The 20,769-nt window shown below is 39.7% G+C and overlaps 1 protein-coding gene across 1 annotated transcript in view; it reads left to right on the top strand.

Annotated features, from left to right (window-relative positions):
• The window catches only part of TRUB1 (TruB pseudouridine synthase family member 1), a 30,126-nt gene extending 10,081 nt beyond the window's left edge, over window positions 1-20,045 (top strand). Inside the window, exons 4-8 of the mRNA XM_075717749.1 lie at window positions 9,982-10,063; window positions 15,737-15,809; window positions 17,084-17,223; window positions 18,350-18,406; window positions 19,791-20,045. Coding sequence (XP_075573864.1) covers window positions 9,982-10,063; window positions 15,737-15,809; window positions 17,084-17,223; window positions 18,350-18,406; window positions 19,791-20,005 — 567 coding nt within the window. The 3' untranslated portion in view covers window positions 20,006-20,045. The remainder of the gene's footprint in view (window positions 1-9,981; window positions 10,064-15,736; window positions 15,810-17,083; window positions 17,224-18,349; window positions 18,407-19,790) is intronic.
• The last annotated feature ends 724 nt before the right edge of the window (window positions 20,046-20,769 follow it).

The raw sequence follows: 20,769 nt of genomic DNA, 5'->3' as shown, positions 1-20,769 counted from the left end.
GTTCCATGTTTAATTTGCATATTTTTTAGTGAGATAACATCTGGGTTCGTCCTAAGAGAATTTGAGTCATACTAGTGTGAATGAAGCCAGAACTTGGCCATCCATCAAAACTGTGCTTGAAATCACTGCCTCTCGATGAGCAGAAAGCATGGGCGTATTGTTTTTATCTCAGGATGCAACTTCTTGTCATTGTCCACATATAATCTGAAACCCCAAGTGCTCAGTGATGTGAGGGGAATTGCCTGAGTACTTTGCACTGGTTGCACAAGCTTGGCCAGGGACTAGTTAAAATAGAAAGTTTAATACCAAAAGTTGTGGCTTCTCTACAATGAAACACTTTAAAAAAAAAAAAAAACCAAAAAAACAAAAAAACCAAAAAAACCACCAAACCAAAATCACTGGATAGAGTAAAACCCATACTCCAAATAATCATAAGCACTAGAAAGAGAAACAGATTATGGGCAGTATGAAGATACATCAGTGACCTGACATGTGACAACTTTGATTTATTGTAATTGGAAAAATTTGAGTTCTTATGAATCCTGGATGGAAAATGAGTGCTAGGTCAGTGACCAGGTTTCAAAACTTGCCAGTCACACTTGCATCCTATGAGAGAGGGCTTGCCTGAGCAGGAATTGGTTCAAATCGTGTAAGAGAATTTCTGAAAGACATGTAAGTTACTTCTTGCAGCGTGATTCTGGGATTAGCATTTGTATATTGCAAAATCGTTTCTCTAGAGGGTTGGCAGCAGATGCTGCGGAACAAAGTGTCCATAAAGAACGTTGTTTCTTTACCTCCTGTGATTATCTTACTGTCCTAAAAATTAGGCTTTAATTTGTATCCCTTAACTTCTGAAACATAAAGGTTGCTAGCTTTCTCCCTGAATTAATTTTTTTTTTTTTTTGCATTAAGTCTTTAGCTTCCATATTTTGGCAATGAGTTCACTGAATTAATAATGCATTAAAAAGCACATCTAGTAGTTCTATAAGGAGCAGAACTAATGAAGCCTTTTCTTGTGACTTCGTTTGTTTACAGCTCGTTAGACACCAAAGCCCCATGTGGACTCTTTGGTATCCAGTAATACAGTGGGGCTCCCTCTGGAGCCTTTTTCTTAGTGAAAGCTATAATAGATTTATTTCCTCTATCTGTCTATTTCCAGGAGGCTTATAAGAACTCGGCATCTCTGAGACCTCTGTTCTTCTGCCAACATTTGTGTGTTTGCACATTAACATGCACACCGTGATGGTGTAAGCACTATTTCTTTGGTATCCTAGTTTTCTTTTTAAAGAGCCTCGCTGTGTGGTTTGGTGGGTTGTTGGTTTGGTTTTTTTTTAATGTATTTCAAAAGCAGTTTGTGCTCCAGTTCATGTATTTGAGTTACAAGTGCAAGAAAATTGAGTTGACTTCCTTTTGAAGGATACTCTTGGTGGTGTGTGCTCTTACTTTTAATCTTAACAACTTCTTCACAGTATCACCAGCTGAGCTCTTTGCTTCATCTTGCTTTCTTTTGGAGCCGGTAAAACCAAAACTACTTATTCAAACAGTGCATAGTGTTGTGTTCTGTTTTCTTTTTCAGATTCTGATAATTTTGACGTTCTCTTGGAAGGGCAAGATTTGTGGGTAGTGGTAATACTTTTTATTAGACTATTTGGTATAGTATGGAAAGTAGGCATTTGGATATGCAAGCCCTTTCTCGGGTCTAAAATAGAAGCCATGGATTTTAAAACTAAGTGTATGTTAGATTTGTTTAGAATTTAGTGAAGTAGGTATCTTTTAGACCATTTCTGAAAGAAAAAATAGTTAATGCTTGTGAGTGTAGTATACCAATAATTCTGGGTAGGCAAGCAGTTATAGGTAAGACCCCAAGACTGTTCCACACAGATGGGCTACATTTCGTTACCTGCTGTAATAAAATAGAGTAAGAAAACTTTTTATCTCCTGTGAGGGGTAGCAAGGTTTTGTTCACAACAGATCAGCCAAGCTTCCAGTCACAAGGCAAGGGGGGCTGTTACTGCTTGCTTGCTTGATGATTCTTCAGATCCCATCTTGCTTGTGTTCAGCTGTGGTTTTAGTTGGGCTTTTTCTTCCAAACTGCAGTATTATCATTTCCCACTGTCTATATTTGTCTTGGAGGAATCCAAGTAAAAGTGGTTGGTTTGCTCTTTAGCTCTTTCTGTAGGAAATTTTTCATCTGCAACACCTTCTCATTTTTCACTCTGTGGTTCGTGCCCTTTTACATTCTCACACCTCTTTGTTTACGGTATCCCATCCACCAAGGGTCTGACTGAGTTTCTATTTGTATTGAGATGGCAGAGGTAACCAAAAAAGAGTGCAGTATGTGACCTGCTCATTTACACAAAATGGATTGTAGCTACACAAAACGTCATTACTTTGCCTCTGTTCAAGCCCAAAGAAATTATTGTTTCCTTACAAGGGAGGTAGGAGAGGAAAGAAAGAGATGATAAGGTTATCTGCTAGGGGAAAGAGAGAGCCTGGTAGATTATACATTGTGACATGTGGAGGGGTTAGTGTGAGGTAACGTTATAGTGTGCCATAAATCCAATATCTCTATTGAGCCCATGGGGTTTTTTTTTTCTGAACCCAGTGGAGTTATGAATTTTAGTTCCCAGGCTTGTTTTGAAAGGGGTTTTATAGGTTACCCTTGAGGAACAGGACTGGCAGATCAGAGATGGAGTGATTGTTTTATGAGAGATGTTAACCCACGGGCAGATGGATGTGTTTCAGCCCTTGTAGACTGACTAGGTGAATTCTTCCTGACATGCAGTGGCTGCTTAATTTCACCCATTTAGTTACCATTTTGTGCATTAGATGAAGTATATTACATTCCTGAAGTACAGGTATAGGACAGAGAAGTCTTGATGTTTCTGTTACATGGTATTTGTTACGGTTTTGTGCAAACATTCAAGGAATACTTCCTTGAATGTTTGCACAATACAGGGCAAAGATGTCACGTCTATTAGTAATACTTGTCCTACTTGTGTCTGTAGTCTGTAACAGCTATATCCAAGTACCGCTGTAATAGTTTGCCTTTTTTTTAACTGCTACTGACACCTGAGAAAGTTTTTGCAGAACCAGAACGCTTTATTGTAATTTCATGACCTCTTTCCAGAGTGGAGGAGTTTGGTTCAGAGACCCATTGTTGTTTATGCAAACTTAGCATTTGTTTCTATCCTGTGTCTATTATTTTACATTACTGGCAATGAATTTCTTGTTCCCTGAATGCCTCAAGATACTAACTAGAGATCAGTGTGAGTTTATGAAAGTATGGTTGTCTTCCTTATTTTGTCACAAGGAAAATGCTTATATAAAAGGAAGGCTGGGAAAATGCATGAATGATGTTGGTTTTGATGTGTTTTGAGAATGTGTAGAAGGTGTTATCAAAACTTGAAGTGGTGTCTGTACAAAACAAGATGCACTGAGATTATGTTAAGCCTGCACAGTGGAAGTTGCAGGAATCAGGAAAGGCTAAAGTGTTAGCTGGATAAAATGGTCTTAAATGTGCCCCTTACATGTTACACACTGTTGACATCTTTAATTACCTGTTACTGCAAAGCATATGATACATTTTTAACCTGCTTTTTTGGTAAGAAATCGTAAGAGAAGAAGCTGATTTGAATATCTACTCTTTCCTGTCCTGCCCAGTATCCCCAGAACAAAGTTGTAGAAGGAGCAGCTGCTAAATGGTATAGATAACAGTTTCCTTCAGTGGTACATTAGTAAGCTGGCTTAACATGCTGTGTGTTGCTCGAGTCTCTTTTATGCTCACCCCAGAGGCCTAATCTATTAATAGCTCAGCTTCATGGTCTATTAATATTCGCACTTTATTTAAACTGTTGAAAATCTTGAGGAGACTGCACCTATTGTGCTGTAGAAGCTCTTTCCTCCAAAAATGCAGAATATTTTAAGAGCGTGCTCTAGTGAGATTTTTTTCTGTTGTTCCATTCACGAGGTCAGTGTTGCCTTCTTTCCTCTTGACCTTTCTATAATTGTGTCTATGTCTGTGCTACATGTACAGTTCTTGCGTGCATTAATTAAAAAAAAAAATCAAGATTGCAAAATGGCAAGGCTTTTTTCTCTTAATAAAAATCACAGAAAACCCAAAAAGATGTTAACAGATTTAAAGTAGCCACTCTGCATTGTTTTCTGTAGCATTCCTTTCTAGTAATTTAGGGAAGCTCTTAGCACTGCCATTTAGAATTTACTGCATCTTAGCCTTAGCAGTGTCTTTGAATTCACCTAAAGGCTTTCGTGCATTAAATTTTGTCTGCGAATTTGTAGGTACCTATAAAATCTTACCCCTCTGGAAGAGCTGTCTTACATTTCTGGGCAAAGAATTATGAATTTCCTTAAAACTCTGTTTCTCAGATAGAAGCTGGAGGTCATCTTTGTTTATTTTGTATAATCTGTTGTGTAGGTGCTAGAGGACAGAATGAGGAAACAGGTAAAGAACAGGTATTAAAGCTGAAGATGAAATGTAAGAGCCAACCTCAGACATTTTGGTGAGCGTGATAGGTTTCCGCAGAGAGCGAATGTCAGAAAGGTTTGCATAAAGAGACTGAGTTACAAGCAGCCGCTTTTGCACAGTAGCCTGCATCCCCTCGTGGATGTTGTGAGCCTGTATTGCGTTTGAGTGATGCGTGGCTATGGTGCTATCTCGGGTGACCAAGTGTTTCTGTTACTGTTGGGATTGTTCCCCTTCTCAACCCCTTTCCTGCCCTTCCTCTAATGCCCAAATTTAAACTTGCTACAGCTTTTAGCTACGACCTTAAACCTTCTCTGAACTCCAGGTAAAGTATCTTCTGTGGGTTCCCCTATTACAGGTGGTTCTAGTCCTTCACACTGAAAATCTAGTCACCCCATGTGTTTGAACTTTTAAAACAAGCTGACATAAGAGGTCAGAAAATCCCGTTAGTCCAAGAGTAAAGATCAGATAGTTCTTCAGCAATGACAGTACAATTACAGCATCTAGCCGTAAATAAAATTTAGTGCAGGCTTAGCACAAAGTCAGCTTTTTCTTTTAGGAGGAAAGAATGAGTGGTAGAGAAGAGAAGTTGTAATGTTTGTGTATATTAAGAGGATGTGTTTGGTGTTTAATAATTTTGCATTTGCTCTATTATAAAATATGGAACTCCTCCCTCATCCTGCAGTCTTTATTTTGCCTCTGTGCAACCTGCTTTTAAGAGATTAGGGCTCTGTGTTTTTAATATATTGGAATCTGCTTAGTGAGAGTGCTTTGTTTCGGAAAATAATTGAAACTATGGCAACCCTCGGGTTTTTTCCAGCTTATTTGTCTACCTCATGTACTCCTCTGGTTGGGTGGATGATTAGCATACTGGAAACCACTGGTAGTTGCTAATGTTATACAAACAGCAAATATAAGTTATGTAAATGTTAAATCCAGAGCACCTTAGTTGTGCTTTAGAAATCATTACACACAAACTGAATGTCAGTGTAAAACTGGAGTTTAAGGCCTCTTTGCTGTATCAGTGGCCTAAGTGTACAGAAATTAAGTGCTCGCACCAAGCATGCAGACTGAATGGGTTAGGCACAGGAGCACTAATTCTGATTAGTGCTTGCCTGCTATCTGCTTGCTCTGATTTCCTTCAGGTTCTCTAGAGCACTCGTTTTTTGGTTTTTTGTTTGTTTGTTTTGTTTTATGTTCCCTCAAACTTGTCAGCCACAGGCAGACATTGGTTTACATAAATTGACTTTCTGTTTCTATCGAATATGGCTTCTCTTTCCCAGCTTTCAGTCTCTTGCACAGGGGACTGTAGCCTTTATTTATTTATTTTCCTTTTACACTTCTGTGTTCAGTTGCTGCTGTGATTAGAAAATGGGTCATCCTTGGATGAACTCTTATGAACTGCCTCTTCCAGAGAGCTTGCTTGCCTGGGAAATTCTTGCAGTGGGAGCCATCTTAAAATGTTCCTGACAGTTACTAGTGACCTTATTTCATAATTACTTGTGTTTCTGTCTAGCTCTTCCAAAGTGTTGTTTCTCCATGTTTGAAAAAGCTTTTAAAACATGCTATAATTTAAGATTTCAAGTCACTGGCTTCTTTCCAAATAAAACTTTGATACATTAACAGTTAAAACTGAGAAGCTCTGTTCCATGGTCTGTCTGGCATTTGCACTGATAAGTGGTGCAGACGTGCCTGGCAGTCAGCCCAGGGGCTTCAGCCTCCTGGAGCCCCCCCCGGGTGGGTTGTGCAGCTAATAGCTGTGCTGGCTGTGCAACCCCTCTAACGGCAGGGGATTCTTCTTCCTTCTCCTCCTCTTCTCCTTTCAAAGTTAAATATGTGTACTCATAAAGTCTTGCCTTTTTATCTCTCTTTTTATGGATATACTTTCCTTTTCCGTGTTAGTATAAGGGTTTCTCTGAAATTGGATATGAAATGAAAAAGCCAAATGATAGCTATTCTCTTACTAAAATATTATTGTAAACATCATATGGCTTATTGTTTGTGAGAATTTTGACTGTGCCCTGTGGTTGTGACTCTCAAACAAAATTCCTTTTCCCAAGATCTGTCAGATTTATCAGAGGGTTTGTAATTTGTTTCTTAGGGGTTCCTGTCATCCTGTTCTTTCTCCAGTCCTGGCTTTTATGGCGTGTTTCTTTCTAGTCACAGGTATGGTAGTAAATGTATGGCTGTTGGGGCACTTCCCTGTCTTTCTGGCCTTGTTGAGGTAATATCCACCATGTCTCCCAGTCTGTGTGACATTCGCATTACCTCATCACTGCCAGAGTGCAGTGGTTTGTCATGCAGTGGTAAAGCATCTTCCTAAGGCTGTCTCCTCACTAGTGTGAATGAAAGAATTGCTTATACTTCAGGGCTTCTAATTGCTTTGCTGCCTTTTGTTTCAGTCGCCATAACATCAAGAAAATGGTTTTCTAGGCAGCTGAGAGATGTAGCCGTTCCCTAATGCAGGATAGTTTTGGAAAGGTCTGTATGCTGTCAGGGTGGTTGCGCTGTTGTACAGTTGCGAGGCTCTCCTTTGGGACCATGCAGACCACCGTTAGCTGTTGGAATTAATGCGTGATGCTGCAGCGCTTACAAGTTGTCACTGGGAATGCGCTGCACTTGCATGTTGTGGAATCCCATAGGGAAGCCGAGGTGCTGCTTTTAATCTTTAAATGTTTTGGGTCCTGGTCTCTTAGGATGAGTGGGAGGCAAGGATGTAGGGGCTATTGATTGGCAGAGCATTCTCTGACGAGCTGCCATTATAGGGTCGTTTCCTGTCACTGTCTGCACTTGCTAGGCTTTTCCCCTGCCTGCAACACCTACTACCTTGCTTTTCTTGTTTCAAGTTGAGTGGGTTGAAGGCAGTGTGGTTGTGAGCAGTTGCTGTCTGTGTTCCTGCAGTGATTTGTAATTTAAGAATACAGGAAGAATGCCCCTAGATGTATTTTATAAAACTGGAAGAAATAAATGATTGCCAACACAGGTGAGACAAGGTCACCAAAGACTTACTAAATGACTCTGAATCCATTGGGTGCTTCCGAAGGCAGTGTGAGTTAGAGTATAAAGAGAGTTAATGCTGAATTTTGACACAAAATAAGAGGAACAATAGATTAAGTCTGGACTCTCATGTTATCTTCTACAAGCTCCAGGTCCTGCACACTAACAAAGGGGAAGTAAACCCTATTAAGTGGCTAGTAAGAATTACGATATATAATTGTAGATACCCAAGGGCACTCCGGAGACTGATCATAAACCAACTGTAATTCTTAATTTCCTCACCTGTTATAGCCTTCTTTGTGGATTATTGCATTGCTGGCTTGAGTCTTTTGTGACTCTTTAAAGGCTCCTGTAAGGAATGGGGATTTGTGAATAATTTCTAAGGATGCTTTTTTTACAAATTGGATGGCTTTTTGCCCTTTATAGAAATGAAAGGGGAAGTCAGGTGTCGAGATTTGGATTGTATTGTTCATACAGTTTGTGTTTACATATAAACAGATGATACTATCTCTCCATTGCTGGGAGGTCAAAAATAACATGTTATTGTAACAGACAGCCTGAAGCAAGATAGCCAAAACCAGAATTAAGAGGAAGAAAGTAATTTAAACTGAAGTAGTGTCAGTACCTTGATTTGGAAACATCTGCAGATGGTGTGTGAGGTCTCAAACTTTCAGATTTAGAGTTTTACTGAACTGCTAAGATCATTCATCATGCTAGAATTATGAAGATCTGCTCACGTGGTTTTTTTAACCTCTAGAATAGTTGCTGAATGTGTCCCTTTCTAGTTATGCTATTAAATGTTAAGAACTAGATCATTAAATGTCTTGGAAATTTTGTGGTCCTAAAAGCAGATAATATACTTTAAAGTTTATTTAAAAATTTGTTGTGGAGCAGCCTTCATCTACTCTTCCTTTCATTTCTTCTCCATGCAATCCGAAAGTATGTAAACTTCAAGAATTTGATTTTAAAATGCCTAATTTTGCAGAGTTGTCAGTGGATTCAGACATCTGCAGTATTTAGGAAAAAGGTAGCCTTAATGTGGTAAGCAAAGAGTACAGTTATTTTTATAAAGTCTGTACTCCACTGCCTTTTGTCTGACTATTCTTGCTGCTTCTATTTAGAGGCAGTTGCTTGAAGAAATACATGCAAGTGGCAGGTTGTCACATGGAACAAAATCAAGACATGTCTTAGTAGTCCTATTTTGTAGGTGTGATTTATATGCCTACACTATTATTATTTGACTTGTTTGTACTTTGCAAGTACATGAAAAAGGATGCATTGCATCCAAGAGTAAAATGTTAGTGCTTATACCTCTTTGGATGTGTTCCAGTAGAATTTGGTCAACCAACTTCTAGAATATACATTCTTTTACGACTTGGTTCAAATTTGTGTTAGCTCCGTTGGGAGTAAGTTCATTGAAACCTTACTGGGAATTAGGCATGTGGAACACCTTGATTTTTCTCTCCCAGGCTATATAAATGCTTTACTTTGAAGGCCCCTGGACTTAACATAGGGCTGAGGGAAATGGAATGGAATAGGATGGGCAGCGGGTCAAACTGCAGATTTTAATACCTGAAGGTATCTCCAAACTTGACCCAAACTCATGTTACAGAGTGAGTCTTCATGTGTTGGCAGCCTTGTGAAAAGACATGGGGCAGCTGGTTCATGGGAAGCCTTCTGTCAGCTTCAGCAGTTTCTGCTGTATGCCTACAGCCTGGTAGTACTTAGGGTGAAAACGTGGAAGAGGAGGACATAGGGTGAAATGCAGTAAGGACAAGAGCTACTGGCCTAGGAGCAGGTTGATTCCTTCTTGCAAGCTACAAACATGTACATTGAAGAATTCTCTAGAGAAGAAATGTGTAAGGAAAAACCCTGAAACAGAAATATTCAGAGAACCCATAACGAGCAGAGATGTCACTCAGTGGCCTTGCCACTCCTTGCTGGTCACAGGGTCCTTACCAGATTCCAGATGTTCAAAACTCCAGCTTTAGGCTGTTGCATATCACTGCATTTCAAGGTAAACTGTTGTAATGCTTTGCCTTGGAAGTGGGTGTTTTGCTTTCACAAGTAAGGTCTTTGTGTCTTTTTTTTTTTTTTTTTTTAATTGTGGAGGAACAGAAAAATTGTGTGTGAAAGGTACTCTACGTGCCTTGCTTCAACAGTGACATATGACACCCCACAGAGACTTTGATTTTACCACCCTATTATTTTCTTTATGGTATTGATGTATTTATAGTAAAAATTAAGATTCCACGTTGCTTCTTGCTGGGGTTTCTAAAACTGAGATTACATGTGCATGTAATGCAGGATTTAACTTTTGTTTAGTTCCATGTCTTTTCATCTTTACTTTTGCTTACCCAAAGCTGCTGGATTGACTATTCAGATAGTATTCTTCCTGTCCTGATTTGAAATACTTGGTACTTGCAGTCTTTATTAAAAAAAAAAGAAAAAAGAAAGAACCTTGAAGACCTAACTCACTAATCTCTCTTCTTCCTTCACAGAAGTACACTGCCATTGGACTACTGGGCAAAGCTACTGACACATTAGATGCTACAGGAAAAGTGACTGAAGAAAAACCTTATGGTAAGCATAAATGTACTTGATGTAATTTGAAGGCATAAATGGTCTCTCTCATAGAAAAGAGGGAGAGATGTTTGGGACTCTGTGAATTAAGTTTAAATGTGAAATCAAACTAAGATTATTTCATCTTCAACTTCAGTGCTCATATAATTCAGACCAGCTTCCTGCAATTATGTCCAGTGCAAGTGTTCATTTCTGTTGGGGAAAAAAACAAACCAGGCATTAGATTAGGAGGGAGAAAATAGAATTGGGCAGGACTGTGTCATTTTAAATCTTTGACAGGCTGACAAATGACATGCTGTGTCCAGTAGAATTTTCCTTTTTCAGTGTGTAGTCCCATGAGTGCTCTTTCAGTAGCACCCTTCAAGGCCAGGGGAGGAATAAAATACTTGGATCTTCCCTCTAGGACACCCCTTTAACTACAGACTGCTCAACATAAAATGAGGATGGCATGAACTACTTTCTACATATGTTCACCTACCAAATCTTGCTCTTGCTCGCTGTCTGTGTTCTAGCAACTTAAATAAATGAACTTTTCTGACCCACAGAGCACAGTGCAAGAGTTTAAGGCTTCAGAACTAATCCTGACTGTGGCTTTGTTGGAGTGGACATTCCACAATAACAAGGGCATCTTAGAAACAACGCAGGACTAATCAGGGGTACACCAAATGTATTTGCCATTAGTTCTTCACAACCTGTGGAAAAAAGGGTTTTTTTAAAAAATAGTAGTAACTCGTTGCTTAGCAACTCTTAGAGGTCCCACACTGTGGTACCTGGTAATAGGTACATGAAGTACAGTATCTTTTTTTAATAGCATGATGAAAAAGGTAGTCTGGATTCCACCCCTCATCCCCAATCTCCTTTCTTTTGCATTTTTTCTTTTTGCACGAGGCAGGCAAATGTGAGTTTCTTGTCCACATTAACCTGATAGATCATTCTAAATAGTACTATTTAGTAGGTAATGTTATTCAGAGATGCTGGATCATTTGCTTCTACTTCAGGATGAAGTTCTAAGTCTCTCTCTGAGCTTCTGAAGGCCTGAGCATCCATATGGTGTTAAGAGTTGCCAACTTCATGGTGGTTGGAGAGCACTTTCTTGGTTTTTATGTGTACCTCCCACAAAGTGGAATGCTGTGGTTCTGCTGCACTGAGTACTATTCACTGTAGATACTCACTTACATATAAACTGTGAAATACAATTAGATTCAACTCCCCTGGTCAATTAATTTAAAAAAAAAAGTTGTTTCTTGAAACACTAGTCTTGCTTTTTTTATTTTGCATTGTTTACTGCAGACAGAATTTAGTGTGTTGTTTTCATGCACGTTTCTTTCACTGGCAGCTCTTGTTATAGTAGTTCCCACCTCTGCACCACCTCCTCTGTTATGGTGGTTTAGCTTTCTGTTAGACTGTGTGCCTGGGGAACTGATTTGGGTTAAAAATACCCCATTTTTTTAGTTCCTTATCTTTTTAAACTGAGATCAGTTGCATGATCCAGTTCATCATGTGGTCTCGGGCAGAGCAGTATTGGCATTGCTGGGACAGTGCAGTTTTGGGTGCTGGACAAAGTTTCATTTTGCTGAAGCTGATGGCTGAAAGAAATGCTTGTGAAATTGGTCTCAGCTGCTTTCCATGTTGGTGCAAATGAGTCAGATTTGAATTCTTCAGAAAGAAGAGAGAACATGCATACTCATTCTTTTTTTCCATGCTACCTGTGTATTTTGTATTTCCTTCCTTCCTCCTCTTCTAATAAAGCAGGTATTTCTCATCTTTTCCAGTGTCTGCTCCAAAGCAGCTTGGTTTTCTGCATGCTTCTCTGGGTGGCCCACCGTCCCTAGTTCCGATTTGTACTCCAAGAACAGACAAACCAGAGCTGAATTTCCACTTTCCTTTGACACCTAGAAAGATCCTGGGAGAAGCAGAGCATCTGCTAGGGAATTTAAATCCTGCAGTGCCAGCAGCATCCAGGATTGGGCCTTGGTGCAGAGAAAGGGACTAAAACAGCTTGCAAGATATATAAAACTCTTCTTGTGGTCCAGTGGAGTCAAGTCAAGAGGAAAGTGCCTGCAGAAAGTTGCCATCTATATTAACTATAAGAAAGTTACATTTTAGTCCTCAAAGTGTCCCTAGACAGCAGTTTAGAAAGCAAACTGTTGTGTATTACAGTTAGTTGCAATGAAAGGATATGCTGAAGAGAGCTCCTTGGGTTTAAGCCCTCCTGAACTTCTCATAGTTTTTTGTTTGTTTCTTATCAGACAATGAATTTGCATTTCCACATGAAATTAGGTTATGGTTTCATCCTGCTCCCAGGCTGTCAGGTGCTGACTTTGGAAGCAAGTAGCATTTCACATTCCACTGATGCTTTCTTGACATCATGAATGTTTGTTGCCACTTTTTTTAGTGTTTGTAACTATGCACAGGAATGTGCATTCTGAAACCCACTTCCTCCTAGCTGCCTACAGACTATATCCAGACATGGAGAACAAAATTCACGAGGATTTTCTGCAGGTCTCTGCTGATGATGCTGAAATAGGTGTTTAAAATAGCATTACCTGAATAATTCAGGAAAAAATAGTCCTTTCAGCATTCTGCTTGTCTGTTTGCAAATAACTTGTGCTGGGCCAGATTGCGTCAAGGTCATCTGCTATAGTTCTGTTGGGCTGTCATGGATGATTCTTGTGTTCTGTTTTGGTGTAGTTTATTAACAAGCACAGGACAGTATCACCCTTCAGTGGAGGCTTCTTGAGATTGTGGCACAATTGGCACCTTTTGGTTTGGTAACTTTAATTAACTTCCTTTATGATTATAGCAGGAAAATCAATCAACAGTCACCACTGTTCAGAAGCATAACTGTTCTTTAAAATTTTCATACTGGAAGCTAATCGGCTCGTTTTCAATGTTTGTAGAAGCATTGGAGGACTGAAGTTTTGGGTGCTTTATGATGCTGATAGAATTGTAAGGACTAGTCCACTGGAAGACACATAGCCTTTGCAGAGATCACATAACCCCACTGTTGGTCTAACAGCTTAGGAAGAAATTTAGAAAACAGTGTTGAACTGAATGTATTCTAAATAGTGTACTTGCAGAGCATGTGCAATCATTTTGTTCTAAGCTAAGGCTGTTGTTATTCCTGGGGACTGGATGCAATTGTCCCATGGGCCAAACCTTGACAATCCTCACTGAAATCATTGTGAAACAGGGTGGCAGCCTCCACACCCCTCCCTGGAAGGACACAGGGCTGCAGTTAAGTCCAGCTTCTAGTAAAAACTCATGGTCCACCATGTAGCAGATGAGGATGTTTGGTATTTGCAATGAGGTTATTGGGAGGAATAGGCTAACTCTTGGTAGCAAGGGCATTGACAGATGTGTCCTGTAGGAATGTCTCTCAACCCATTACTCTTAGGGAGTGGAGAAGGGAAGTCAAATGGGGAAAGTTTTGGGACTCTTGATGCTAATTAGCCTTTATATTTCATGTTTGATGGAGGGTTGAGTCCAAATGCTGCCCTAAACTTGCTGACCAGACAAGCTGTTAACCTACTAAACCCAAGCCCACAGCTGGGTGAGGGAGGCCGGTGGGCTGAGGGCCTGAAGGGAAGCAGGCCTGGGCAGCAGGACGGCATTCCCCCCACCTGTGCTGTGGTAAGGACTGTGGGAGCTGAAAGGTGGTGAGGGAGCTGGTTCCCAGTGTGGGCTGTGTGCCCTGCAGAGCCGCAAGTACAAACTGGTGCCTGGGACAAATACACAGTTCAGACATAGTGAAACTGTTTGTTTGGGGCAAGACTAATAGCACATTCTTTATGACTGAGAGCTGGATGAAAGCTCCGCTAGTGTGTGTGTTGCTCTAGGAGAGGGCCAGAATCCATTACAACCCATTAACACAAAGGCAGTGCATGCTGGGCCGGGGGGGAGGGGAAAAAGCACAGCACATGGTTTTAGGTTTTCAGAATGTAATACTAGCCAGCTTGTGCCACGATGTATCGCAGAAGACAAATATAATTTAGTCTAGATCTTAGCAAACACATCTGTAAATATTTACTTTGATAATACACCATACAACTTTGTTTGTTAATGGCTTAATATATCATTCCTCACATGGGGAATTCTTTTTTTCCTGAGATAGAGATTGCCTATTGCATAAGTAATTTCCTCAGAGGCTAGATGTAATCTCTCAATCAGGGGAATATGAGATCAGAGCAGGAGCTGAACTCAGGTGTCTCATTAAATGCCCTAGCCACAAATGCGGTTTATGGGGTGCATATTGGAAGAGACCTGCCAAGTGACGCTTATGCTTAGATCTTAAATACTAAATTCTAGCCAGAAGCAACCTGGGGTTCGCAAGAAGGCTGCCAGGATCACTGGCATAGAGCTGGGTCATGCTAACTTTCCAACATGTAGTTTTGTTGTGATATGTCACTAAACTAGAGTAACACAAACAGAAGATTGAAATAACCATGTGAGAAGCTATTCAGAAGAAGATCCAGACTTACTATACAGTTGATTTTGTTGTTCCTACCCCGTATTCTGATGTACATCGGGGTCTTGGCATCCCTGACAGACTTTTGTGCCTTGTAGCCTTGTGTTTGTGACATTTCTTGAGACAGCTGCTGAGGCCTAGGGACAGCACCTGCTCTTGAGGCTGCAAAGTGTGCTTTGCAAAAGTGAGGTACCACATTGCCATCTTCCAAAGTTGCTGTGGAAGAAAAACCTCTTCTTTTTTTACTTAAAGCGTGAACTAAATCTGTTTTATAAGGTTTGCAAGTAAGTCTGTTACAAAACATGATGAAGGCTCAGTAAATAAATTTGGTTGGTTTATGTACCAGGTTGCTGTTGACTTAGCAGGGTGACACTAATTGAATATAACTTACAAGAAACAGGACAAGTCAAGTCCTAGACAGAAATGCACTGAAGTGCATTGTGATTACAGATCTTATGTTTGTACTCTCTAAACAAATGAATGTCATCTCTGTTGAATAGTATTTCAAAGGACCAATGCAATCAGCTACTTGGGTTATAGTCTTCTAATAAAAGTGGGACAGATGTGTATGTGTACTCTTAAAAGAGACAAAGTTGCCTAAAGCAGCTATCTTTCTTTTACAGGGCTTCTTCAGTAAAATTGCCTTACTTAATATATAACAATACCCTGGTGTGCGTTTGCAGGTTAGTTGTTTGATACAGAAATTTGATGTGTTGTTCCAGATCCAGTCTTTTTCTTCACTAGAAAAAAAAAAACCACGATGCTTTTGTTCTCTAATAATATGTTGTATTTTTCCCCACACTTAGGTACTCTTAAAGAGAAGTTGTCAAGGTTAGATGAGCATCGTATTCTTTTTGGTCCTTTAACAAAAAATAGACTAGGACAAATTTTGTAGTTTTTGCATAGTTCCCAAGAAAAAGCAGTCCCAAGAGAGAGAAATTGCAAAAGAAAACTGTGCATATTGGGATTTCTGCCCTTCTGAAAGCATCCAGACTGTCTTAATCACCTCGGACAGTTTGTTCCACTCTTTTTGTGATAATTCACACTCCTACCTACATTCTGGTTTTTATCTCTTCTCTTTGGTGTTTTTCACTCAGTCTAAACTCAGACGAGGGGGACCTCTTCTTTGTTTGCAGAACATGATTGATGTCATTAGTGCCATGTGAATAATCAATGCTAACATACTTACTGTTTTCTTTCTGCAGACCAGGTAACAAAAGGAGATCTTGAAAATGTGCTGCAAAAGTTCACAGGGGACATAATGCAGGTTCCTCCACTGTAAGTTCCACAGTATTCAGACACTCTTGGCAGTTGTGTTCAGCTGTCGGGACTTGCCAACAGAAGTCATTTCTCTCAGAAATAAAAAGACACATTTTGGCAAGAGGATAGAGGCAAGACAAGTTTAGCATTTGCAACTGCAGGTCATGCCCATTTGAACATCAAGCACAAATGATAACCTGGATTCTGGGGGTTTTTTTAATGGTAAATGTAAAGTAGCAAAGCAGTCTTAAACAGCTTTGCAGGGCTTGGTGGCATCTATCCTGACTTCCAATTAGAAAGCAAAGCTCCGAGTCTTTAATTTTAGTTGTGGGGTAAGGGGAGGCTTACTGACATCTGTGTGGAAGTGCCTGAAATGACTTTGAATTAGTTTTCAGAAAACTTAGAGTATGAATGAGTGATTAGTGACTGAGCTTCCGTAGCTTAGCAAATTTCTTGTAGTCAGGTGAGCCACAGTAGCTGGCAGTGTGCAAGCACTTAGCTTGTGACAGATGGCTTTTATGGTGATTTAAACTAACATGCTTTCCTTCGCATCTGCAATGGGTTGGTTACTGTGGTTCCAGCGTGAGCCCTGTAAGGTCAGTAATTCAGTAGGTGTTCTGCTTCATGTCACCTGTCTCAAATTACCCTCTGCTAATTTGAGCAAGATCTTTTTGATTTTTTTTTATGGTCATCTTTCTGAGAAGACCAAAGTTGGGGCTTTGGATAAAGTTTCATGTAATCGGTGAAATTAATTTTTTGTTGTTGTTGTTCTATAGTGGTCCCCTAAACACCCTTGAACAAGGCTACAGAACTTGGCAATTGCTGTTCAGGGAAGACCCTGGTGTGAGATGAGTAAAGGTGCAAGGCAGAATTACAGGAGTTGCCTGAGCAGTTCCCAGTGCTCATCTCAGTATAACACTGAAACAGTACACCCTGCAGACTTCTGAGACAGTATGTTAGAGGCAGCTGCAAGTGTTGTACCCCTTCTAGAAACCCTTTGTTTTCATAAACTACAAATTGAGTGATGAAACACTTTTAAATCTGTACAGCAAGAGATGAATACAAGAGCGTCTCTTGTTTTCCAGTTTACATAGCTCCTGGCAAATGAGATGATTCTGTGTCTAAGAGATTTCAGAAGCGCTTACTAGGTTGGGGGTTTTTTGTGAGCACTTGGAGAGGATTAGAAGGGTAAAATGTACACTACTGTAGTACAATATTAACAGGATCTGGAGGATGGGAAGCTTGTTCTATTACAACCGTATGACACACATTTTCATGCTCTATCTGATCAGCTATTCTGCTTTGAAGAAGGATGGAGAAAGGCTATCCACTCTGATGAAGAGGGGAGAAGCAGTTGAAGCAAAGCCTGCTCGGCCAGTAAGAGTGTACAGCCTCTCTCTCCAGCAGTTCCAGCCACCGCTGTTCACACTGGGTAAAGGCCAAAGATTATTACATAGAGTGATGCTCCCAGCTTGCTAGTGCTTCTTTACACTCAGAATGGGAGTAAGTCAGTGAAATGGGTTTCATTTCCCTCAGCTACTTATTTTGGTGTGAGCCCATGTGCAGAGACTTTCACTTTGCATTAGAAGCACTGTATTTTGGTTTTAAGTTAAGCTGATTATATGTAATCTTTCTGTGAGTGAAAATTCTGGGAGGCTGGTCGGGGGATTATTTGCATCTGGCCATGATTTCACAACCTCCAGCTCACTCCTCCTTCCTCAGGCCTGCTTACTTCACTTTGCCCGTTCTTTTACCCAGGTGCCCAGACCTGCTGGCATCTCTCCCAGGGTGCAGCAAGGACCAGTATCAGCTACTGTCAGGCCTCTTTCTCGGTTGAGGAGGCAGGATCTTATCCTTCCTTCTGTCATACATGAAGAAACATTAAGCAGCACATTAATAAATAAACCAAAAAGACTGGTATAAATGTTTGATGCTCCTGTGAGGTCAAGATAATGTCTTGCATTGATCAGCTACCTAGTTGACCCATAGTCCTCTGATGGACCAGATGTTATATGATGAGCAGGTATGAGTGACAGAACTCAGTGCTGTGTTACTTCAGCCCTTACTTTATGGTTGGGTGACTAGCAGCTGATCACTGGCAGAGGGGGAGGGGAAGGGAAGGGCAAGGGCTGAGAGAGCAGGGAAAGTTGAAGGTGAATTTTAAAATTTTATAGGAGCTGCCTGTGTGCAGTATCGTAAAAGCATTGATAGTCAGTTTAGACTATACTTGAAATACCTTTCATCATTAGAAATACGAAACAATCTTCTGAAACCTTTAAAAATAATAGGACTGAAGCATTTGTTAACATACCACAGCAAGTACTTAATTTCTAGTGAGTTAGTTCAGTTACCATTGTATTTGCTTTCCCTCCTGTCTGGCTTAGCAATCTCACTGGCACATATGTTACAGGATGCATAATTGATGTTGCATCCTATAAATATTTTATCACTGGGTTGTTTGCTTAGTGCATTTTTACATTTATGTGGGGGCATGGTTTCTATGTAAAGTAGATTTCACGTTGCACTGGCAATTTACCATGTCACTATTAACATTCCAGATGTTGAATGTGGTGGTGGCTTTTATGTCAGGAGCCTGGTCAGTGACATTGGCAAAGGTAGGTGTGAAAAAAAACATGTCAGTTTAAGGAATGAATGTGTCTGTCTATGGAAAAATTTTGTCATTTTGTATATCTCCAGTGACCAGACCTGTGTGTTATTTCGCAGAATTGTAGTGCTGTCGCTTGTTTTTATATACTAAGGTATTTTTCTTGGGAACATGGAAGAATGAAGGCTAAATAATTGCCAGAGGACCTTGGGGGCTGGGGGATAAAAGTGGAGCAAGTAATAGCACTGAGCAAGATAATACAAGGCAAGGTGGGGATTTTTTTTTTTTCCTCCTCCGTATATTAAAGCTAACTCAGATTAAGGATGAGAAGAAGAAAGATACTGTCTTTTTAAACGTTATTCATCACATTTTGAAAACAGATTGCACAGAACATTACCATGCATATAATAAAGCCTATCTGCTGGAAAGACTTCTACATTTGTGATGATTTTTCTAGTGTTTGCTTTCTCCTTTACCTGAACTGTGATTGGTTTTGCTTTTGCACAGGGTTATTTGTCTTGTGCTCTGCATCTATCAAACTGCATGATGGAGAACAGATAATCCATTTCAATTTTTTTTTTTTTAAATGATACATTTGCAGATCAAGAAAGCAAGTGATGTGAGATAACCCTATGAATTTCAATGTTGTTATTTGTGCTTAGGCAAGTCAGAGATTCTCTTTCTGTTACTGCCTTCTGAGCATACTGGTTTATGTTTAGTCCTTTAATGACAAAACCAAGATAAAGTCTGTGTTCAGCTGGTTTCTTTTCAAAAATTTAAAATGCAGTAAAAATCTTTCTGCATCAGAAAGGATGGCGGAGAATATTTTAGTATACCTTTGCTCTTACAAGTCAGCTCTGGTTGCTTATGTTTTGTAGCCCCTCATTATGTAATTCTGTCCTACTGGTATTTATTTAACATAGCAGAGCATTTGTTTATGTTTTTTATTTTTCCTTATCTTAGTTTATATTACCCTGATAGGTGGCACAGGATAAAAATGTCAAAAATCCCTCTTGAAGGCAAGAAGTGCGAAGGCCTCAAAGTCTGTGGAAAAATAGTACATGGTCTTCTAAGTGACTTGTGAATACAGAATGTTCTGCTTACATCTTATGTCATTATTTCCTCTCTTTTAATTCTGATTTAAATCTGGAAAACCTGTTGACGGCTTTCTGTCAGATTTTGAACTCTTTACTACACTGGAGATCTATTGAAATCAAAGGAATTCCTTGCCTCAGATTTAAGATGTGAATGAGTGATGAATCTTCATGAACTTCCTTCTCAAATAAAGCAGAATAATGTAGAAGGCTACATGTAAAAATACATTTTAAGTGATTTGCAAATAATCAAACTTGACTATGCACTTCTTCTAAATCCTCTTTTCTCCTGTACTGTAGAACTCTCTACCTGTGCCACTATGCAGGAGCTGACCCGAACCAAACATGGGCCATTTACGCTAGAGGAGCACGCCCTTTATGAAGACAAATGGACAATTGATGAAATTGCACGATCCTTACAGCATTGCACATCTCTTCTCCCAGCAGAGCCTTCTCATAAAAAATTGAAGACAGAGCATCCTGGTGAAACTGCTGTGAGCTGTGAAGATAAGTGATAAGTTAGGTCAAGGAAAAAGACTGAATGATTGAGACATTTTAAGATTGGATTGGGATTGTCTTGCCTCCTCTGTAAATTTACAAGTCTGTACTGGGAGGGTGACAAACTGCAGTGCAGGAAAAATGGTTCTTTTGTTTTCTGGGGTTAGAACATGCACTGAAAGTATCCAGTGTTTGCTGTTTCCTGATCTGTTTATTTTCTTTCTTGCACACTGCAAATGGGTCTGCCACTGATGTCAAATCTTCATAAACTTTTAAAGAACTTGTAGGGTGCAATATAGCTGTTGTTGCCATTTCCTCAATAAAAAATTATAAACTAAAGTTTGATAAATGTGCTCAAAAAAAAAAAAAAATCTTTTTTTCTTCATAGCTGGTAGTCAGACTGAAATACCATCGTGACAAGACTGTCATGGCTTGAAGGATACAAGAATGTGGTGTGACAATTTGCTTTGTTGAAATCCATTTCAGGATATGTCCATTTTACTGTAGTTTTTCCTGTGCAGATTGTTCTTGCAGTCAAATGTTACCCAGAATGCAATAAATGTAGATGCTAATGTTTTACGTGAAGTCTGAAATATCAGTGTAAGTGAATAGTTTTAAGTATAAACAATCCTTGAAGATAACTGTTTGATAACAAATGCTCTGAAGAGTGCCGTCATCATTACAGGTGTACATATTTTATTCTGGTACAATGTCCCAATTAGTGACCATCTATAATTTGAAGTATAGATAACTGTTACGCCCTTCATAGGGCTTATGGAAT

This window comes from Pelecanus crispus, chromosome 10 (assembly GCF_030463565.1).
Source record: "Pelecanus crispus isolate bPelCri1 chromosome 10, bPelCri1.pri, whole genome shotgun sequence".
NCBI lineage: Eukaryota > Metazoa > Chordata > Aves > Pelecaniformes > Pelecanidae > Pelecanus > Pelecanus crispus.
The sequence above is the reverse complement of the archived record's forward strand: the minus strand, read 5'-3'. Positions and strand labels throughout refer to the sequence as shown.